Below are 17,796 nucleotides of genomic sequence, written 5' to 3'. Positions count from 1 at the left end.
AGCAATGGGTACACAAAGATATATTGCCCTTTATGTAATTTGAATGGCCACAAGAAGATCCTAATGTCATATTTGTATTGTATTATGTTGACATTTCAAATCATGAACGGCAGCTACACACACACACAGCCCCCTTTGCAAATTTCAACTTGTTGAGAGGGTATCTTGCTTTGCTTTTCTGGGTCCTTTTTCTTCTGCCTTTTCTCCTTCATTTTGGATGGTTCAAATAAGAGATCATCATTCCCTTTTTCCCTTTGTGCTAGTGCTCATCATCTATTGGATCATCATGCATCTTTCTTTGGCTAATCATCCCCCCACCCCTTACCCCAACTCTCAGTCTGTATGGGCATACATTACCATTAATCATTCGTGTCCACCCTTGTTGTCCAATTATAAAAAGTAAGAAGCAATGCGACTACTCGACGACGAGACACTACACACTTTATATCTTGGGAAAAGGTCGTTTCTTAAGACAGTGTTTGGACCCTCCAGCTATAAATAACAAAGATAAGAAACGTAATGAGTGGGTCTCCTCATATTAATATAACGACATATGCTATTACCGCCCAAACATTTTTCATCAGTCAAAATCGCAACTTGCTTCACCTAATCATCATCTTCAAATATGCTCAAACTTGGCATCTTATCATCATTCCAGTGCTCGGGGATGGAGAAGTTTTTGAGGACTTAAATTAGATTCCAGCCCACAAACAATGTCTTAATTTAGTAGTTGAGTTTGAAGTTTACATGAATATATTTGATAAAAAAATTTGAATTTTTATATAATGTGTAGGAATTTATTATAATTTATTTCATTACAATTAGTTACATAGATATATTGATTCAATCAAAACTTTATAAGGTAAAATTGTAAATATTGATCCTTTTCTCCAACCACTCAAACTTTATTTTTTTTCAACTTCTCATTTCTGTTTCCGAATCACAAGTTTTGCTGAAGTAAAACTTACAACTCTCTTTATAATTTCCAACATAAAAACAGAAGTTATTGCAAACACCCTCTTAGTCAAATGCTGCAACCTACACATTCAAATGCACTTCCATTTTCATAGTAGTGTATATTGCAAACTTGCAGAGCATGTGGGGCTTAGCTCCACAGTCCAGTCAAAACCAATACTGAGAGCAGATATATCCTGAGAAAGTAACACTCAATCTCTTAAACACCGTTCATCTTGGGACGCTTTGCGCTATAGCATTTTCGCTGGCCACAGATGAAGTCAAGTTGATGGTGGAGTTGACGATAATCGTGTGCCAACCACACGCATCATACAGGACAAGTCTTATTCTGATTAAACGGTTTACTGTATTCGTTCCTCAACCAACATCAGTGCAAGCAACTTGACTAATGCACGTGTCAACGAGGAGACTTCTCATGTATTCTGTTCCTTTCATCTTTCCTATTTTGATGGTGATACCCAACTTCTCAATTTGGCTACCAAGCCAGCAGAGAAACCATACACACAACTCTGATTTATCACAGCTGACAAAGCTTCCTCTGTTAACAGACTTACATATGGAAATAAAGAGAACTGCAGAAAAACATGCAAGATAAATAAATTATGATTATTCAGTGACCGGAGATATAGTCACAGCCTGATATAGTTCCTACAGGAACCAAAGCTTCCAAGGGTGAATTTTTGAGAATTATTTTCCCTCTAAAACTAGCAATTTACATTGATTTGATGTTCTATTTTTTGATCCAGTTTGTAAATAAGGAATCTGATCAAGGTTCAGTCAGTAAGGCATGTAAATATATGATCTGAAGCCAACAGCTGCAAACTGATCGCTTGTGGCTTATTTATCTCCTTTGTTTTCAGTCACAGCAAATAGTTCATACCTCCAACAAATAAATTTATTTGCTCATTTTTGTTCACGAGCATAAACAGGCAAACAGTTCGTCCATCATTTTAAGCATTCATATCTATCACCTTGCACAGAATTCCTATTAACAATATTTTTTTGGTAGCAGTTAGTTATATTTAATCTGCAAGAGACCAAAAGGGAAGCTTAAAGTAGAATTACATTTGTTGTACTTTCCTTGGAATTATGTATTAGGGAACAGCTTCAAAGCTCATCAATAATTATGTTAATGAACGAGCATGAAATTTTCATAATATAAACTGAAAGACAAATAAGAATACTACCATGGACAAATCTATCACATAAATACTGGAGTATCTGCTTACTAGAAAAATGATACACGAGTAACATTCAGATTATCATTTCTATTATGTTGTGTGTGATATAAACAAAACATTACAGTATTAACTTTATTTGGCCTGATCAAAGTTCTTCACGAGCATCAAAGCTCTCATCAGTTGGAGTCTCATAACTATTGGACTCCTCAGAAATGCCACTCCATGTTGATTCAAAGCTCGCATCACCTGGAGTCTCATAATTACTGGACTCATCGGAAATTCTACTCCCCGTTGATTCATGCATGTAGGACTCCGGTTCAAACATTTTATCGTTTGAAGCATCTTCGTAAGCTGGAGTTTCTTCCTTTTGGAACTGCATAATGTAGTGAATCCCGTTGACCACATCATACACCATCAACCCTATCCTTCCACCAATCCAACTGCCTAAATGACTTCCAACCAAATAACCAAACCTCCCAAACCTTTGCTCTCCCATGAAACCAACAAAGTAAGTGCCAATCAAGGTACCTGTGCCTCGAAGGAACCCTTCTGTTATGGTACCCCCAAAGTAAATAGCTTCAAAAAAATCCCATCCTGAAGAAATAATTGGCCCTATAATGCGCTTGGCTTTTCTTTTTGCGAGTTTTGCTGCCTTGGCTCCTTCTTTTTGGGCCACTTTGGCAGCATCTGCAGCACTCATGCCTTGGGCTACTGAATCGGCCAAAGCAGTCTCAATTGCTACATTCCTTTTACTCTCCACATGAAGAGCCCTAATGTTATAGAAATAAAGTTTTACACCCTCCTTCACTACACATGCAAGGGTTCCAGAACTCCCATCAAAACAATTCAAGAAAGTAAACTGCCCACTTTTTGATGCAGCCTCTTCACCAACCAATAACCGACATTTTTCAGCTGCACAAAACAGAAGAAAAAGTTACAATATATAAATAGTAATAAAAAGGGCAGACAAACAAAATAAAGTGAATAAAACAGATTCCAGTAAGTAGCTCGAATTAATTTCCTATCAACAAGTGAGTGGAGTAAAAAATCTTGTTAGAATCATATAAATTATAGGATGCATGTCAAACTTATGCATGTTCAGCTACCACTAGATTTAGTTGGGAGTGCTGCAGTGCACCGAGGTAAATTGCCAAGCCCAGATTCCAGGGCCAGTAACCAATGATGAAGCCTGATATGAGGGTGCCATACGCTGGGGAACCACCTTTGTTGATGAAAAGGAGATCTCAGAATTTATGTCAAATAACTTTCATATTGTTTTAATCATAATAACGCTGTTATGACATTGGAATTGGAGCATGTCCTAAAGCAAAGATTAATCTGCTATGGAAGAGTAGACAAATTGGGCAAAGAAGCTGCAGAACCTTGAAATCTCATACTTGATGTAGAAAGTTGGCAGATAGTTACATAAGAAAAGAAAACCATGAGCATCACAGCATCTGATGAATTTAGGATCATGGTAATCAGTTAAAACAAAGAGGTTTAGTGACCTAGAAAAACAAAGCATGCTTATATCTCAGTTCAAACACGGTACCTAATGTTAATTAGCTTTTAAATGTCTATGCTCAAGAAGTGTGAAACATTATGTGAAGGTAGTGACTACTGGTTCTAGCAAGCTCATTTAAAAAACAGAAGTACACCAGTTCAATTGAGTACAATTCTTGGAAATAGATGTTGTACGTCAGGTTCCGAATCTTGTTTTCTTTTAACTGTTAAAAAGCATCGAGGTCTGACTTTAGTTACATTTTCGTCTTGGTTGTATGGCCCAACAATGATGGTGAAAGATGAAGAGTATAGGGAAGAGAAACCAAAATTTCCATCAGAAGTATCTCGCATGTTCATCTTTTTTTTTTCAAATATTCGATGAGTAATATAATCAATGAGAAGAAACTTAATATAATCAATAGAAACTTATTATTATGTTGTAACTGGAAAGAAACAATCTTTGCTTTCTTTCTTTTCTTTTTGTGTTGATTGGTGGATGGGGTTGGGTGGGGTGGTACATGTTGCCTTGTAAGACTCAGTCAATTTTTTGGTGTCAGCTGTTCGGGAGGCACGTCCAAGACTACACTGAAAATGTGCTAGCTCATGATTTTTCCAGATCATATTCATAGGATACTGGAAACAAGTATCTTTTGGAAGACTACACAATCATTGGAAATCTTATTCTGTTAAAGGGACAAAAAATAGAAAGCAGAAAAGAGCTTGGTAAAAGTGAAGGTGGGGGGAAGCAGAAAAATGACAGAAATTCAAGTTTTGGATTAAAAGGTGGGTGGAACTCGACTGGAAAAGAGATATAAATAAGAAAGGATTTGCAGGAAGAAGTGGATTATCCTGGAGGAAGTGAAGTAGAGACAAGAAACATGTGAACCAAAAGAGATGCTAATAGTAACTTGTTACTGGATTGCGTCACACAGGGAGAGATCTGAAAGGGGCTCTTTTGGAGGAAGAGGAAACTGAAGCTATTAAGCTCTATAAGAGGGATAAAGTTCCTGGCCCAACTACAATGTACAATGATATTCTGGTATAAATATCATGAAGTGGTGAAAGGACATAGTCTTGCGTTCTCATGCAGGATTTTTGAGTTTTCTTCAGTTGGCTTCTAGACAACTACATTCCAAGTGAAATTGTCCATATTTTCAGTTCTATAAGTCCACATAATGACACAGACAGCATGGATATAAGCAACCTGTTCAGGTTCAATTGACTTGAGACCCATGAAAACATGAAACATCTTGCAAACGGTGGTCAGCAGAAATTTGTAAGACACTTTTCCTTACTAGAGTAGGAGACAATACTTGCTGTTGAAAGAAATAAATAAGTTCAAGAAAATCCATACTTAAGGTTCTCTGAATGACTATGTTTTATTTGTACAGTAAAGTATGAATTATCATTTGGGGGAAGTGAAATAAAGAAAACAACTAACTAGATCAAGGCCTTTTGGCACAAAATACCATAGAATCATCACTAATCCTGATTTTACGCCATCTAGTTCAAATTAAACTTTGGCTCCTTGATATTGGATGTGTATTTTTGAAACAAAGTTGGTGTGTCAGTAAAAGGAGTGAACTGGAGTACGCAATGGGAGGATTAGTCTAATTTGGTCAGATAAGCAGCTGCAACCTATTGTGAAATACTAGTCGATAGCCAGAGACCTCCAACAATAACCAACATCGTCATGAATAATTAATTTAGGAGCGGAGCAGGAATGATCTCGTCGTGATTATACATCCACTAAAAATTTAATCAGGATAATTGTCCATCCATGAAGACCGGAGAATTTCTGATAATGCAATATACTAACAATAAGTAAAAAACCATTGGAAGTGCCCCATCTTTTGGACAGAAAACAGTCACATTCTGAAGCTCGAGTAATTGAGGTCACTGCACTATTAGTGGAAGAGCATATTGTTGCGGAAGAAACATACTGAATAAAAAGCCAGGATTCATTACATGAGGAGTCTGCTTGATGCTTTAAACTATAATAAATATAGTTGAGGAAAATCATTTTGCCCTTGTTCTTGTATAGAAGTGGACTTATCACTTCTTAAAGTGATTCATAATGGTTCATAGCTAAAGAGGTATAGAGTCCATCTAACAGCTTCTCCTAATGTGCAGAACACTATGATACTGAAGATGTTTCAGTGAGCCAAATATTATGACAAACTGTACATATAAAAACCCTTAAAATCATTATGACCCGTTGTGCATCACAATAACTCTTATTTAGGGAGGGGAGGTCGTTGATTGGCAAAGCTGGTTCGATTGGTCTCCTATAAGTATTTCAATATTGAAGTACCAGTGGCCAGGTAAAGGATTAGCAATCAAGAAGAATAACTCTATTTCTAGCTGGTTTGGATAGGAAAAGAAATGAGCCTAAAACTTGTAAAACACTTCAAAGGCTATGGACCAGCAAGATTTCAGCTGCTTCTAATTGGGTAAATGATAGCTAAGAATAGTTTAGTTCAACTGGAACAAAATTAATAGTTCAGCTCAAATATTCATTTTACTGGAGTTACTAACTTTTCCCAAATTTATTGGCTGAAAATCAGGATAATTATTTTGAAGGTAACTACTTTTTTCAAATGCATAGGTTTATTGATGTGTTCCTGCTATTGAATATCTGGTTATAACACAAAACCTCCCCATAAAATTTTCACCATAAGTAATGACAACGTAGAGTGATTCAATAACCTTTCTCCAGTCCATCTGCTAGAATCAATTAGCCATGCTCTCTGTGGCCATATTGCCGAGATTTTTACTAAAGCATATATATGGGAAATGACATACCCGACAGGAACAACAAAGACCGTCATAGTTTCCAAAACGTTGACAGTCATTTTATTACATCTAAAAAACATATAGTATATACCTACAAATCTATGAACTGCAAATTTCTACAATGATCAACATAATGTTTTCATCATTCTTCAATCTTTTTACAACAAATGTACCTAAAATCTATAGCTTTCTATATGATCATATAAACTTCCTGATATATGCTACAGGATGCACACAACTATGATATCTTTTCATACACTTGTCCATATAAAACGCTTTTCAGTCACTATTAACTGAAAATTCTTGCAAAAAGAGTAATTTTATCCCTTAAAATCAGGAGGCAGGTATGACCAATTTTCTTAAACTCAAGTCAATGAACTTCAATTTCTAACGAATTAAGCTTCACTATGGTGATGGATCATTGAAACAATCCACTTTCTTGCATTTAGTCCACATCAATGGATCATCTTAAGATCAGAATGCTCATTCATTACCTAAAGAAAGAATGTGTCAACATTCTCGTCTCTTGTATAAAACACAGAAAGGATCTGAGTATTTTATTTCAGTTTAACTCCTAATCTCTGCTAATCATCAGAAAAACAACTAGAAATCAGCACTTACATAATTAACAATTACGGCCAAAAATCGAAACATTAACTAAAAAGTCAGTATACAGAAGAAGGAAAAATTTAACAACCCCACCAAAAAAAGAAAAAATCCCAATTCAAAAGCTTCATTTACTTCACTATACACACACACAGAGAGAGAGAGAGACACACACACAGTGAGGGGTGCCAAACGAACATACTTGACAGTTCACATGAAATAATCAAAGTGCACAAACAATAAACCCAGTAAAAGAAGGAGAAAGCAAAAATTGAGTTACCAGTGATGCTGAGAACAACGACCCCAACAATAAAGAGAAGAAGCTGAACTCTTTTCTTCAGCAGAACCGACATACTCTTGAGATAATTAACTGCAAATCTTTTCCAAATTCTTTTAACAAAACCCTAATGATTCAGCTATGAATTGTTGACAATTTATGAAGATTTACTCTCTGTGAAGAAACTAAAAAATAAAAAATTGAAGCGTGGAGGAGGGAAATGGGATCTTCAAGATTCTTAACCAACAAACATAGTGGTGCAACGTTGGCTATAGAACTCAGAAATTTCTGACCTTTATTTGAATTTATCTTATTTCATAGGAATTACTTAAAATGTTTGGAAATAGGTTTTCTTTTATTTTTGTTAAAATATAATTATATGTTCGGGTTAATACTTGTAAATTTTGATCAATTATTTTGAAAAATCTATAAAACTATGAACGCTCTATATATATATATATATATATATATATTCCTGATGTTTATTTGTCTAAATTTCTGTTACTACAAGAAAATTGAAAGTTCTTTTGTAAACGTAAATTCCACCTTTCCACATGCTTCTATAATTTCTCCAGCCCTTTGATCCATTTCATGACTATTTGAAATTTTCTATTAAGATATAATTGTCGTATTAGTGTAGAGATCTGTTTAAGAGCGACTATGATTAAGCATCTATATAAATACATTTTAAAGGATGTGAGAGTAGCAATTCATACCTCATTCAATGAGGCATGTAATTCAATTGATAAAAATTGATAAAGTTGAGACCCTATAATTTTATAAGTCATGGTTCGAACCCCGTTATATGCGTGAGATGTTGTTCTATTGCATAGTAGAAGTTGTGATGTAATTGTTTTGTTGCTAATATTTGATAAAAAAAACTATTGTAATCAAGTTAATTCAATTAATAATAATAGTTGATGAATTTAAATAAAAGAAATCATGCTGTATCTTCTGCACAAGTGTTGGCAGCCTGAATTGGTTATAGTACTCCGTTTTTTGGATTTAGAGGTTATAGTACTTGTTTACAATAGAAACATGGGATAATATATATGGTTTTGTTGTACCCTCCACACTTGAGGAAAAGAATAGCAGAAATCAATCATCACATACTCGTAACAACTTCACCAAAACATCATCAACAACTCCATCTCTCTCCCCCCAAATATATATAAAAGACTAGAGATTCCTGCACCATCCCAGAAACAAACATCACCCATTACACTCTCCAAAATGTTCAAGCAACCATCATCTTCCATCTTTCTTGCATGCCTCTTTGCAGCCATTAGCCTGTCAAATATGACTGCTGCAATAGATCCTCCTGCAGTTGCAGCAGCCGGAGAACCGGCCGTGCTCGAGCTATACATGCACGACATTCTAGGGGGCAGCAATCCCACGGCTAGACCGATAACCGGCTTACTAGGAAACATATACAGCGGCCAAGTGCCCTTCGCCCGCCCTCTCGGCTTCCTTCCCCCCAAAGACGGTGTAGCCATTCCAAACGCCAACGGCGCAATTCCAACCCTCAATCCCAATGGCATCCCGCTAGGCACCGGCTTAGTAGGGACAGCGTTTGCCGGTATCCCCAACGGCTCCAACAACAATGGCAAAACGATTAGCACCACGCAGTTGGGGGCGGACGGCCTTGGACTCGGCTTTGGCACAATCACGGTGATTGATGATTACTTGACCTCCGCTCCCGAGCTGGGATCTCAGCAGTTGGGCAAGGCGCAGGGTGTTTACGTCGCGAGCTCTGCAGACGGGTCGACACAGATGATGGCGTTCACAGCCATGATGGAAGGAGGGGAGTTTGGGGACAGCCTCAATTTCTTTGGAGTGTACAAGATCGGGAGCACCATGTCCCGCCTGTCGGTGACCGGAGGGACAGGAAAGTTCAAGAATGCGTGCGGGTTCGCAGAGGTTCGGTCCCTCATTCCGGCTGGTCAGCATGTTGCTGATGGTGTTGAGACATTGCTGAGGATCACTGTCCATCTTACTTACTGATCAGAGTGTTGAATATTAATTTGTAAAAGAAATAGGACCGGTAAGTGAAAAATTTCTTGTTCAGTTTGATTGATGGTTTATGCGTGTCGCTTGTGCCCATGGGAGATTCATTGTTTCTGAATGTTGTGGAGATGATTACAGAACACATATTGTGATTGTTTGTTTCGAATGTAACCAATATCCTGATCGGGAAATTCTAATTCAAAGATGAGTATGGCCAAATTTAAATTTCAACCAATTATACGGAAAATATAATACATTTGTGGCTAAGGTTTAGAAAGAATGATCAATTACATGTGCTAGCAATCCGAGGCAAACATGGTCAAGATAAAAGATTTTGTATCCCCATCCCTTTGAGATATGTATGGTGTAAGAAGCTTGTTCAGAGTTCAACTCAGTAGTTGCGGACTTACGGAGGCTAGATGTTATCTCAGTTTGGCTTCACTTGAGTAATGCTCGTTCCGTTGACGTGATGCAATGAACTGCGAACAATGGTGATTCTCCTTAAAGATGAAGCATGTATAGGGACATTTGCCTAAACCAATTAAACTCACCTAACCCTCCCCATATTTCCCTTGTTCTTGAAACAATTAGCTGCAGATATAGAATCAATTACTAATCAAAAAATCAAGAAAACAAATCATCCCGCCCTCATCACCACCACGACCATCATGCATTTGGGTCCCTGGCAGAGCAGGGATTTTCGAGTCTCTGGAGCTTCTTGTTCATGAATGTTTGCGAGTAGTACTGCGTAGAGGAGTTGGAGCGAGCATGCAATGCAGACTGGCTTAGTACTAATTGATCATCAGTACAAATCATGATGCTGCATGCCATGCTATCCTGTTTCTTGGCACATATAGCAAAATCCCCATGATAGTTGCCAACGATCATCCACATTTTCATGTTAACAAATATTCAATTTCAGAATTGTTTGTAGAAAAGGGAGAATTGAGGAAGCATTGCAACCACTGCGAAAGGGGAAAGGGAAAAAAGGTAGTGTAGTTAGTGGGTGAAAGAAATACAGCAAAATTGGAGATGCGGGGTATCTATCCCCGCACCTCTCGCATGCTAAGCGAGCGCTCTACCATCTGAGCTACATCCCCTTTGTTTGACAATTCTTATTAGAATTAAATTGTAGTGGAAACCCTTGTCATTTGCTATTGCTTCCGGGATTGCAAACGAAAGAAAAAAACCAGAAAATTGTAAAAGCAAGTTTGCCTTTAATGTTTCTAAAAGCATATAGTAAAACGAGATAATTATGTTTTACTCTAGAGATCAACAACTTCCTCCGGCCATTATGTTATTTCAATTTATGTAGATACGACTGACCTTTTCTTTGAGTTAGCCATGTGTGAGCTTACGAAAGTTTATTAATCAAATCACTGTAAACTTTATTTATTATTTTCATAATTATTCGGAACATCTTTGCAAAAAGTATAAAACTGAAAATGTTAACCATAATCTGGAAAACGTGTAGTTGCTTACTAACTTTAAGTAAAAAGAAAAGCCGCAATGATGCTTAGTTTGATATCCATGACCATAAAGTTATGGGTTCAAGTATGAATTATGTATGTCGTCATTCGCGTCTAATATTTTCATTTATTATCTCATGTAGCAGAGCAGGACAGAATCAACCACCAATTCAGCCAAATTGCAAGCAGAAAGAAATACATTTCTTAACCCCGGTGTCCACAAGAAGTCACAAGGAAAATAGTGACTATTTCTTGATCCTGTAATGGATTAGATGACTAATCCGTAGAACCTTTGATTCATTTACACATTATCATACTTGCGTCTAATAATATAAGCAAATAGAAAAGCTGAAAGAATTCATGATATAGTTGAATTTGAAGAGATTTTATCTGTATAGATGCTAGCAAAAGGATCTTCAATGCGTTCAAGAAACAGTAAGAACAACATAATACTATCTTTTCTAACAGCATCACATCCTATATTCTGATATCTGGTAATCCACTCGGAATCAGCAATTAATCAAAACTCCATTAAACAGCACAAAGATATGGCTGTACGTCAATCCCACTGGGCAACAAGATAAGTTTACCTGACAATGCATTCAAACAGACAACATTTGCTATTCAACCTAGCAAAACATGAGAAGAGGGAAAAGACACCTGATCCAGAAACATCAAAGTGCATTATCTTCATATTGCATTTTAGTTAATGTATTGAGAAACCCACTTGAAGCCATCTCCGTAACCCATTTTGCGAACAATGCTGCACATAAATACCTCAATTGGACGGACATTTGAATCTGCTAGGTTTACTTTTCCCTTGCCGGTAGTGATGCCCGTCAAACCCATGTGGTAACGCAACTCATCTTCAGAGGCGGCATAAGGGATATCAATCTTGTTGCCCAAAATCAAGAATGGAACACTGGCCAAGGACTCATCAGAGAGGAGTGCATCGAGCTCCTTCTTCGACTCTGCAAACCTCTCCTTATCATAAGCATCCACTAAGTAAACAACTGCATCCACCTTCACACCCAATAAATCGGTATAGCACATTACTTAAAAATCAGAAATACATACTGAAGCTCATATAGTGGAATTTTTGTGATGTGTTGTTTATTACAGCAAATACAACCCAAGAAGAAACTACAAATCAGAATTAACGGCACCCAGAAACAATATTTCAGGAATTTAATCAAACAATAAGTATCAACAACCAAATCACACTAAACTCAATGGCTAGCATTAAATACACAAATCAACCACGGCTATAAAATATGGGGTCTTCAGTTTTGCACTTTTTCTACTCTGAAAGGTAAAGCATTCAGAACTTGCCTCATCAAACTGTATGCCGGTTTCCTCATTCATATAGATTATGCGTCTCGAGAGCTACTATGAAACCCCTCTAGAAGAACGAAGGTCCTATTAGCAAACTCCCATTGTGCATTCAGGCAGGTTCCCGTGAATCAATTAAACACATACACGAGTTTATTTGACATTACGATGGCTTTCCTCACATACTAATTTTTGGGGCATATCATGTATGAAGACAAATGATTAAACGATAGGACTCTCTTTTCTGGTAGAAACAGGGACCCAATGTTCCAAGATTATGCAGGTGCTTTTCTTTGTGATAGAAAAGACTCATTTTAGCCATATAATCACATAAGAGAGACTTCTGAAAAGAAATCATTCAGAGCAGTTGATCAGAACTCTACTGCTATATACTATGCAGATATCTTTAAAAACAGTTACCAGAGACAATTTGCTCCCAGAAAATACTTGCAGTATGACATGAATCAAACATGAAAAGATAAAATGTGGTTTTTCTAACTCATTGTATGAAAAAGACAGACCCGTACAATCACTTATACATCATCAAAGATAATGCTCTTGTCATGAGAAGATTCTATGCAATACACAATGAACAGCAAGAGAATTGAACATGCAAAAAACAAATGAAAACAGGTAAACAAAAATAAAGATATCAATTAATAAGGCAATTATTAGGAACGTATAAAGCTTCAACATCAAAACATCACAGATGCTTTGTATGCTGCCAGAGCAGTTTATGCAAAAGCACAATCCTTAGCAAGAAATTTGACAGCCAACTTGGCAACATCAAACTTGAATGCGAATACATTTATAATGCTGTGGATATGATAAACAAAAATAATGAGATCAATGGATCTTAAAAATCATTAAGCATGGGGAAACAAGGGAAGCGGATAACCAAATATGGTGATACAAGAAACCATAACTAATGCAAGGTGTGAAAAATCAAAATTGGAGCAAAAATCCACGAGTAATTACCAAATATAGACATAAAACATAATTTTAAGAAAATCGTACCTTGGCATAGTAATCTTTCCAAACTCTACGGGCAATCTGATGGCCTCCCAAATCAAAAGCCTTGAACTTGATTTTCCCAATACTCAACTCCTCTGAAGTTGGATACTGTGTTGGCTGGTGTTGTACCAATCTCTGCTCATTTCCAAAACCTTAACAATCTTAAATTCCCTTATAAACTCAGGCACACCGAATAAAAAGAAAATTTTCTTGACGTAATTAAATTCCTTAAGGACCTTCCTCTGAACTCAGTCACACAGAACATAAAAAAAAAACTCCAATTTTTCAACTTAACTAAACTTCTTATGGAATTTCTTCTAAATTCAGGCACAGAAAACTCCAACTTCTCAAGTTGATTAATATCTTACGGAAACTTAATTTTAAAAAATCAGATTACATAACGTATTATAGGAAAGCAAGAGTATATCAATCTAGCCCACAAAAAAGGGTATCATAGAACTAGTCATACCTATCAGTCCACAACAAGTAAACATTAAAAAAAAAATAGGAGTATAATGCTACGAAACAGCTTGCATGTTTATTGATGCAAATCCAAAAATAAGACGAACAGAAAACCAACAACAATGAAACATCGCAATTCTTCTCGATTAACTTACTTGATTTGAAGACTTCATAAACACTGCAAAAGCCAATTCTCATCAAAATCCAGAAAATTATATAGCAGAAACAAAAGCAGTGCGAAACCATACACCACACTCCCAAAGTTACACTGCTAATACTGCAGAGCTAAATATATTCTGGAATACTCCTATTCATAAAATTATCATCACCAAGACTTTTGATCCTAATCTGATTACTTCACATATTTGATCAGTCAGCAAACGCAAACAAGACCAACAGAACTACATAGATTATTTACAATTCTCAACATATGAACACCTATAAACAGATATCACAGACGTAAATGCAAAACAACCAAATAAAGTGATATTCAGAAAAAAGGTAGAGACCTCGTCTTTAAGCATATGAAGGAGAGTGGTCTTGCCAGCGTTATCCAGCCCTAAAAACAGAATTTTTGCCTCCTTCTGCCACAGGCCCAGCGATGCGAGGACTCCATAGAACCAATCCACCAAGAACATTTCTGTTTACTTCTACCAACTACCTATAAACCGATCGACTGATTGAGCAGTTAATCCACTCCGATCCAACCAACTTACCAAATGAACCGATCGACCTACGAAAACGGTCCTCCGTAATCTCTCGATTGGCTCCCTAACAAGAGCGAGCTCCTCCCCGCATCCGCTGATACTCCTTTTGGCTCCTTGACACCTTTTCTTAGAGTGAGAAAACGGTCTATGCGCGGGTAGGCATAAATAAATACACAACCCTAGAGAGAGAAGTAGACAAGTGCTCTTTTTGTCATGATGGCAAGAATCAATCAATCAACTGCATTTTGGATTCAGCAGCCTGGGCAACCTTTTCTTTGTTTGGTGTGCGCCCCCGCTCCCTCTTCACTGTTGACCAGAGCCCTTCTTTGTCTACCAATTTTTATTTTGTTCATAGGGTTAATTACAACTACATTATCTTTAAAACTATAAAATTATATTTTTTTTATAAAGATTTTGAAATTTCATATTTATAGATATTTCAAAAATATTAATATCGACAAAATAATTATATAATTTTTTATATTTATTCATCATTCAATATTTTCCTAATAATATTTTTATACTTATAAAAGAGTAAATATAATATATATAATTAAAAGGATATAATAATATGAAATACTATTTTAAATTATAAACATTGATTATATATATATATATTATATTTATCTCCTTATATCAGGGAATGCTGAATGAGTGGTAAAATTAAAATTTTATATCGATATTTTCGCTCAAAATGAATCAACTGTAAATAGAAAATTTTTGAAGAAAATGTAAGTATATGAAACTATTTTTAGGGAAAGCGGTCTAAGTGCAAAGCTTTTGCCACATGAATTATGAAATAAATTAAAAAAATAAAGTAACCTTGTAAATTTTACTACTACAAAAATTAAGAATTTTTAAAAATTAAAGTGAAAAGCGAAAAAAAAAATTGAAGTTTTAATATGTTGGTGAAAAACTAAATACGTGCACTAATAAGTTGCAAATGTTACTGGGGATTGTTTATACCTTTTTTTCTTTAATTTACATAAACTTAATTTAAATATTTCAGAAGGCTAATATTGCAATTAAAAATATAATTTTTTAATACAAATTATTAATTATTTAAATTAAATTATTGCAACTCCTTCCTTGAGAAAAATATGACTTACTATAGTTAATTAGTATAATTATAGTGAATACTAATTAATCAATATTACAAAAAGTTATTAATCGTTGTTTTAATAAACGAGGTCAAAATGTTAATCATAACTAAAGAGCGTAGTAAATGTTTTGTCCAAAACTAAAATTACGACAAATAATAATTAATTGTGGTAAAAATCAAAATTTTTATATTGGTGTTGTTTTTATTATAATAGTAGGTGTTGGTTAAATTTAATTTATTCAATACTATTGATCAGAGTGTGTCGTTCTAATGATTTTTGGTAGATATTACTATTCAATATAAATAATTATAATCAATTTATTTCAATTAATAATACTTGATCGCTCTTATTCTATTTAAAAAAAAAAAAACATTCCAAATCAAACACAAAATTAATTAGTGATGGGCATCATTTGATTTTGGCTTCTTCACTGCCAGAACTGGACACTTCACATTCTGTACACAATGCTTGCAATCAATGCCCTGTCATTTCAACAATAATTAATTGTTTAATAATCCAACCATAACCCCTACAATACAACATAACGTCACCAATAAAAATTTCGAATTATGACAATAATTTTGATTTTATCGAAATGTAATTATTAATAACAAAAATTATACATAAAAGTTTGCTTGTTTTTCCAAGGTTTGGCAACTGTTAGTGCAAGTGTGCCAATTCTTCTCCGCAGAAGGGTGTAATTGTCAAATCAACACCGCTTCAATATTCAAGAAGATGATACTGTATTTGTCTGATGACGTGTTGTTATATGAAACTACGGATACATAACATATATAAAGTAGTTGATTCAGGTGGCTGTTTGCAGTTTTGGGTATGAGTTTTTACTGTGATTAGGATTGAGGAGTTTGATGTGGGTATAGTAGTTGCATGCTTATATTAAATTATTATTATTGGTTTAATCCCTATCCAAAAAATATTTATATTTTCTTTTATAATTTTATTATATAATTGATATATAGAAAAAAGGTAAATAATCGTATAATAAGAATATTTATATTTATTCTGAAATTTGATTTAATTCGATTAAATTGATGGTACTAAAATTTTTCAGCGTCAGAGAGCCAAAATTTAGGATAAACTTAATTTAAACAATACCGTAGAAAGCCCACCATTTGCAAAACCACCGAACGAAACCAGGAGGATTAAAACCGCCAACAGCACCGCCCGATATTCATCGATTGGGCTTCACATCTGAGCAAGATTTCCCTATTATAAACATCATATAGCATTAAACCATTCCCCTGCTACGTACACAAAACATATGGCGGAAAATAAAGGGCGCAAGATTCTGGTTGCAGTCGATGAAGGCGAGGAGAGCGCCTACGCACTCTCATGGTGTCTCAACAACTTCATTTCCCCCCGTAATTCCAAAGATACCCTTATCCTCCTCTTTGCCAAAAAGCCTCTCGCTGTCTACTCAGCTATGGATTCAACAGGTAACTTTTCCCCAATTTCACCCTCTCTCTATATTCACTGCTTCTTTATGAATACTGTACAAAAATCCAACTATTTAATTCTTTGTGTTGATCTGCCAGGCTACATATTTTCGTCCAGTATAATTGCGAGCATGGAGAGGTACGGGAACGAGGTGGCTGAGAGAGTGATGGACAAGGCTACAAGGATCTGCAAAGAGTTCAGCGATGAGGTAATTAATTAGTGTATTTGGGGGTTAAAATGGTCTTCTAAAGATGCAGTGGTGAATGATGATCATGTATGCAGGTTAAGGTGGAGACGATGGTGGAGAACGGCGATCCAAGGGATGTGATCTGTGAGGTTGCTGAGAGGTTGAAGGTTGAGTTTCTGGTGATGGGTAGCCATGGCTATGGTCTCATCAAGAGGGCATTTCTGGGGAGTGTGAGCAGTCATTGCGCACAGAACGTGACTTGTCCGGTGTTGATAGTCAAGAACCCAAAACCTCCTGCTGCTGCTGCTGCTCACCATTAATTTCAATTTAGTTTTTACAATGTACAGATTGATAGCTGGGTTGATCTATGTTTTCTGTTTTCATGGTTTCCGTTTGGGCCGTTGGTTGGTGAATCTGTAATTTCTCACTTCTTCTACATGCTTCCATTTCTATTTTACTTATGCATTTTATGAGGGTGTGCCCATTGCATTTAATGTTTTTTTCAGTCACATTAAGAGGTGAGATTTATATAAATACACAAACATTAAGAGGTGAGATTAATAATTTTATTAAGGGATAATTTTATATATTGATTAAATAATTTAATATTTGAATTATTAAAACATGCAATTTTATACAGAAATTTAATTTAAAAAGTTAATATAATAATTTATATTTAAATTAAAAATTGGTATAAATAATAAAAAAATATATATAGA

General features: G+C 35.6%; 3 protein-coding genes, 1 non-coding gene and 1 pseudogene across 4 annotated transcripts; 2 read left to right on the top strand and 3 right to left on the bottom strand.

Moving 5' to 3' along the window:
* Positions 1-2,164: 2,164 nt before the first annotated feature.
* Positions 2,165-7,690, bottom strand: LOC105168954 (uncharacterized). The gene is made up of 2 exons (XM_011089185.3): positions 7,342-7,690; positions 2,165-3,068 (listed from the first exon to the last, which is right to left on the bottom strand). The coding sequence occupies exons 1-2, from the start codon at positions 7,412-7,414 to the stop codon at positions 2,302-2,304; spliced, it is 840 nt and encodes a 279-aa protein (XP_011087487.1). The 5' UTR covers positions 7,415-7,690; the 3' UTR covers positions 2,165-2,301.
* Positions 7,691-8,527: 837 nt separating this feature from the next.
* On the top strand, positions 8,528-9,576 carry LOC105169403 (dirigent protein 18 pseudogene; annotated as a pseudogene).
* Positions 9,577-10,372: 796 nt separating this feature from the next.
* On the bottom strand, positions 10,373-10,445 carry TRNAA-AGC (transfer RNA alanine (anticodon AGC)). Its single transcript has one exon. It is a non-coding gene; the product is annotated as a tRNA-Ala (tRNA).
* Positions 10,446-11,180: 735 nt separating this feature from the next.
* Positions 11,181-14,638, bottom strand: LOC105168953 (small COPII coat GTPase SAR1A). Its single transcript, XM_011089184.3, has 3 exons — positions 14,132-14,638; positions 13,164-13,295; positions 11,181-11,837 (listed from the first exon to the last, which is right to left on the bottom strand). The coding sequence occupies exons 1-3, from the start codon at positions 14,258-14,260 to the stop codon at positions 11,517-11,519; spliced, it is 582 nt and encodes a 193-aa protein (XP_011087486.1). The 5' UTR covers positions 14,261-14,638; the 3' UTR covers positions 11,181-11,516.
* Positions 14,639-16,630: 1,992 nt separating this feature from the next.
* LOC105168952 (uncharacterized) lies at positions 16,631-17,550 on the top strand. The gene is made up of 3 exons (XM_011089183.3): positions 16,631-16,889; positions 16,989-17,098; positions 17,173-17,550. Exons 1-3 carry the CDS (start codon positions 16,715-16,717, stop codon positions 17,395-17,397), a joined length of 510 nt encoding a protein of 169 aa, XP_011087485.1. The 5' UTR covers positions 16,631-16,714; the 3' UTR covers positions 17,398-17,550.
* The last annotated feature ends 246 nt before the right edge of the window (positions 17,551-17,796 follow it).

This window comes from Sesamum indicum, linkage group LG8, assembly GCF_026168435.1.
Source record: "Sesamum indicum cultivar Baizhima isolate 11 linkage group LG8, ASM2616843v1, whole genome shotgun sequence".
Lineage (NCBI taxonomy): Eukaryota > Viridiplantae > Streptophyta > Magnoliopsida > Lamiales > Pedaliaceae > Sesamum > Sesamum indicum.
This window is presented reverse-complemented; position numbering and strand designations above follow the sequence as displayed.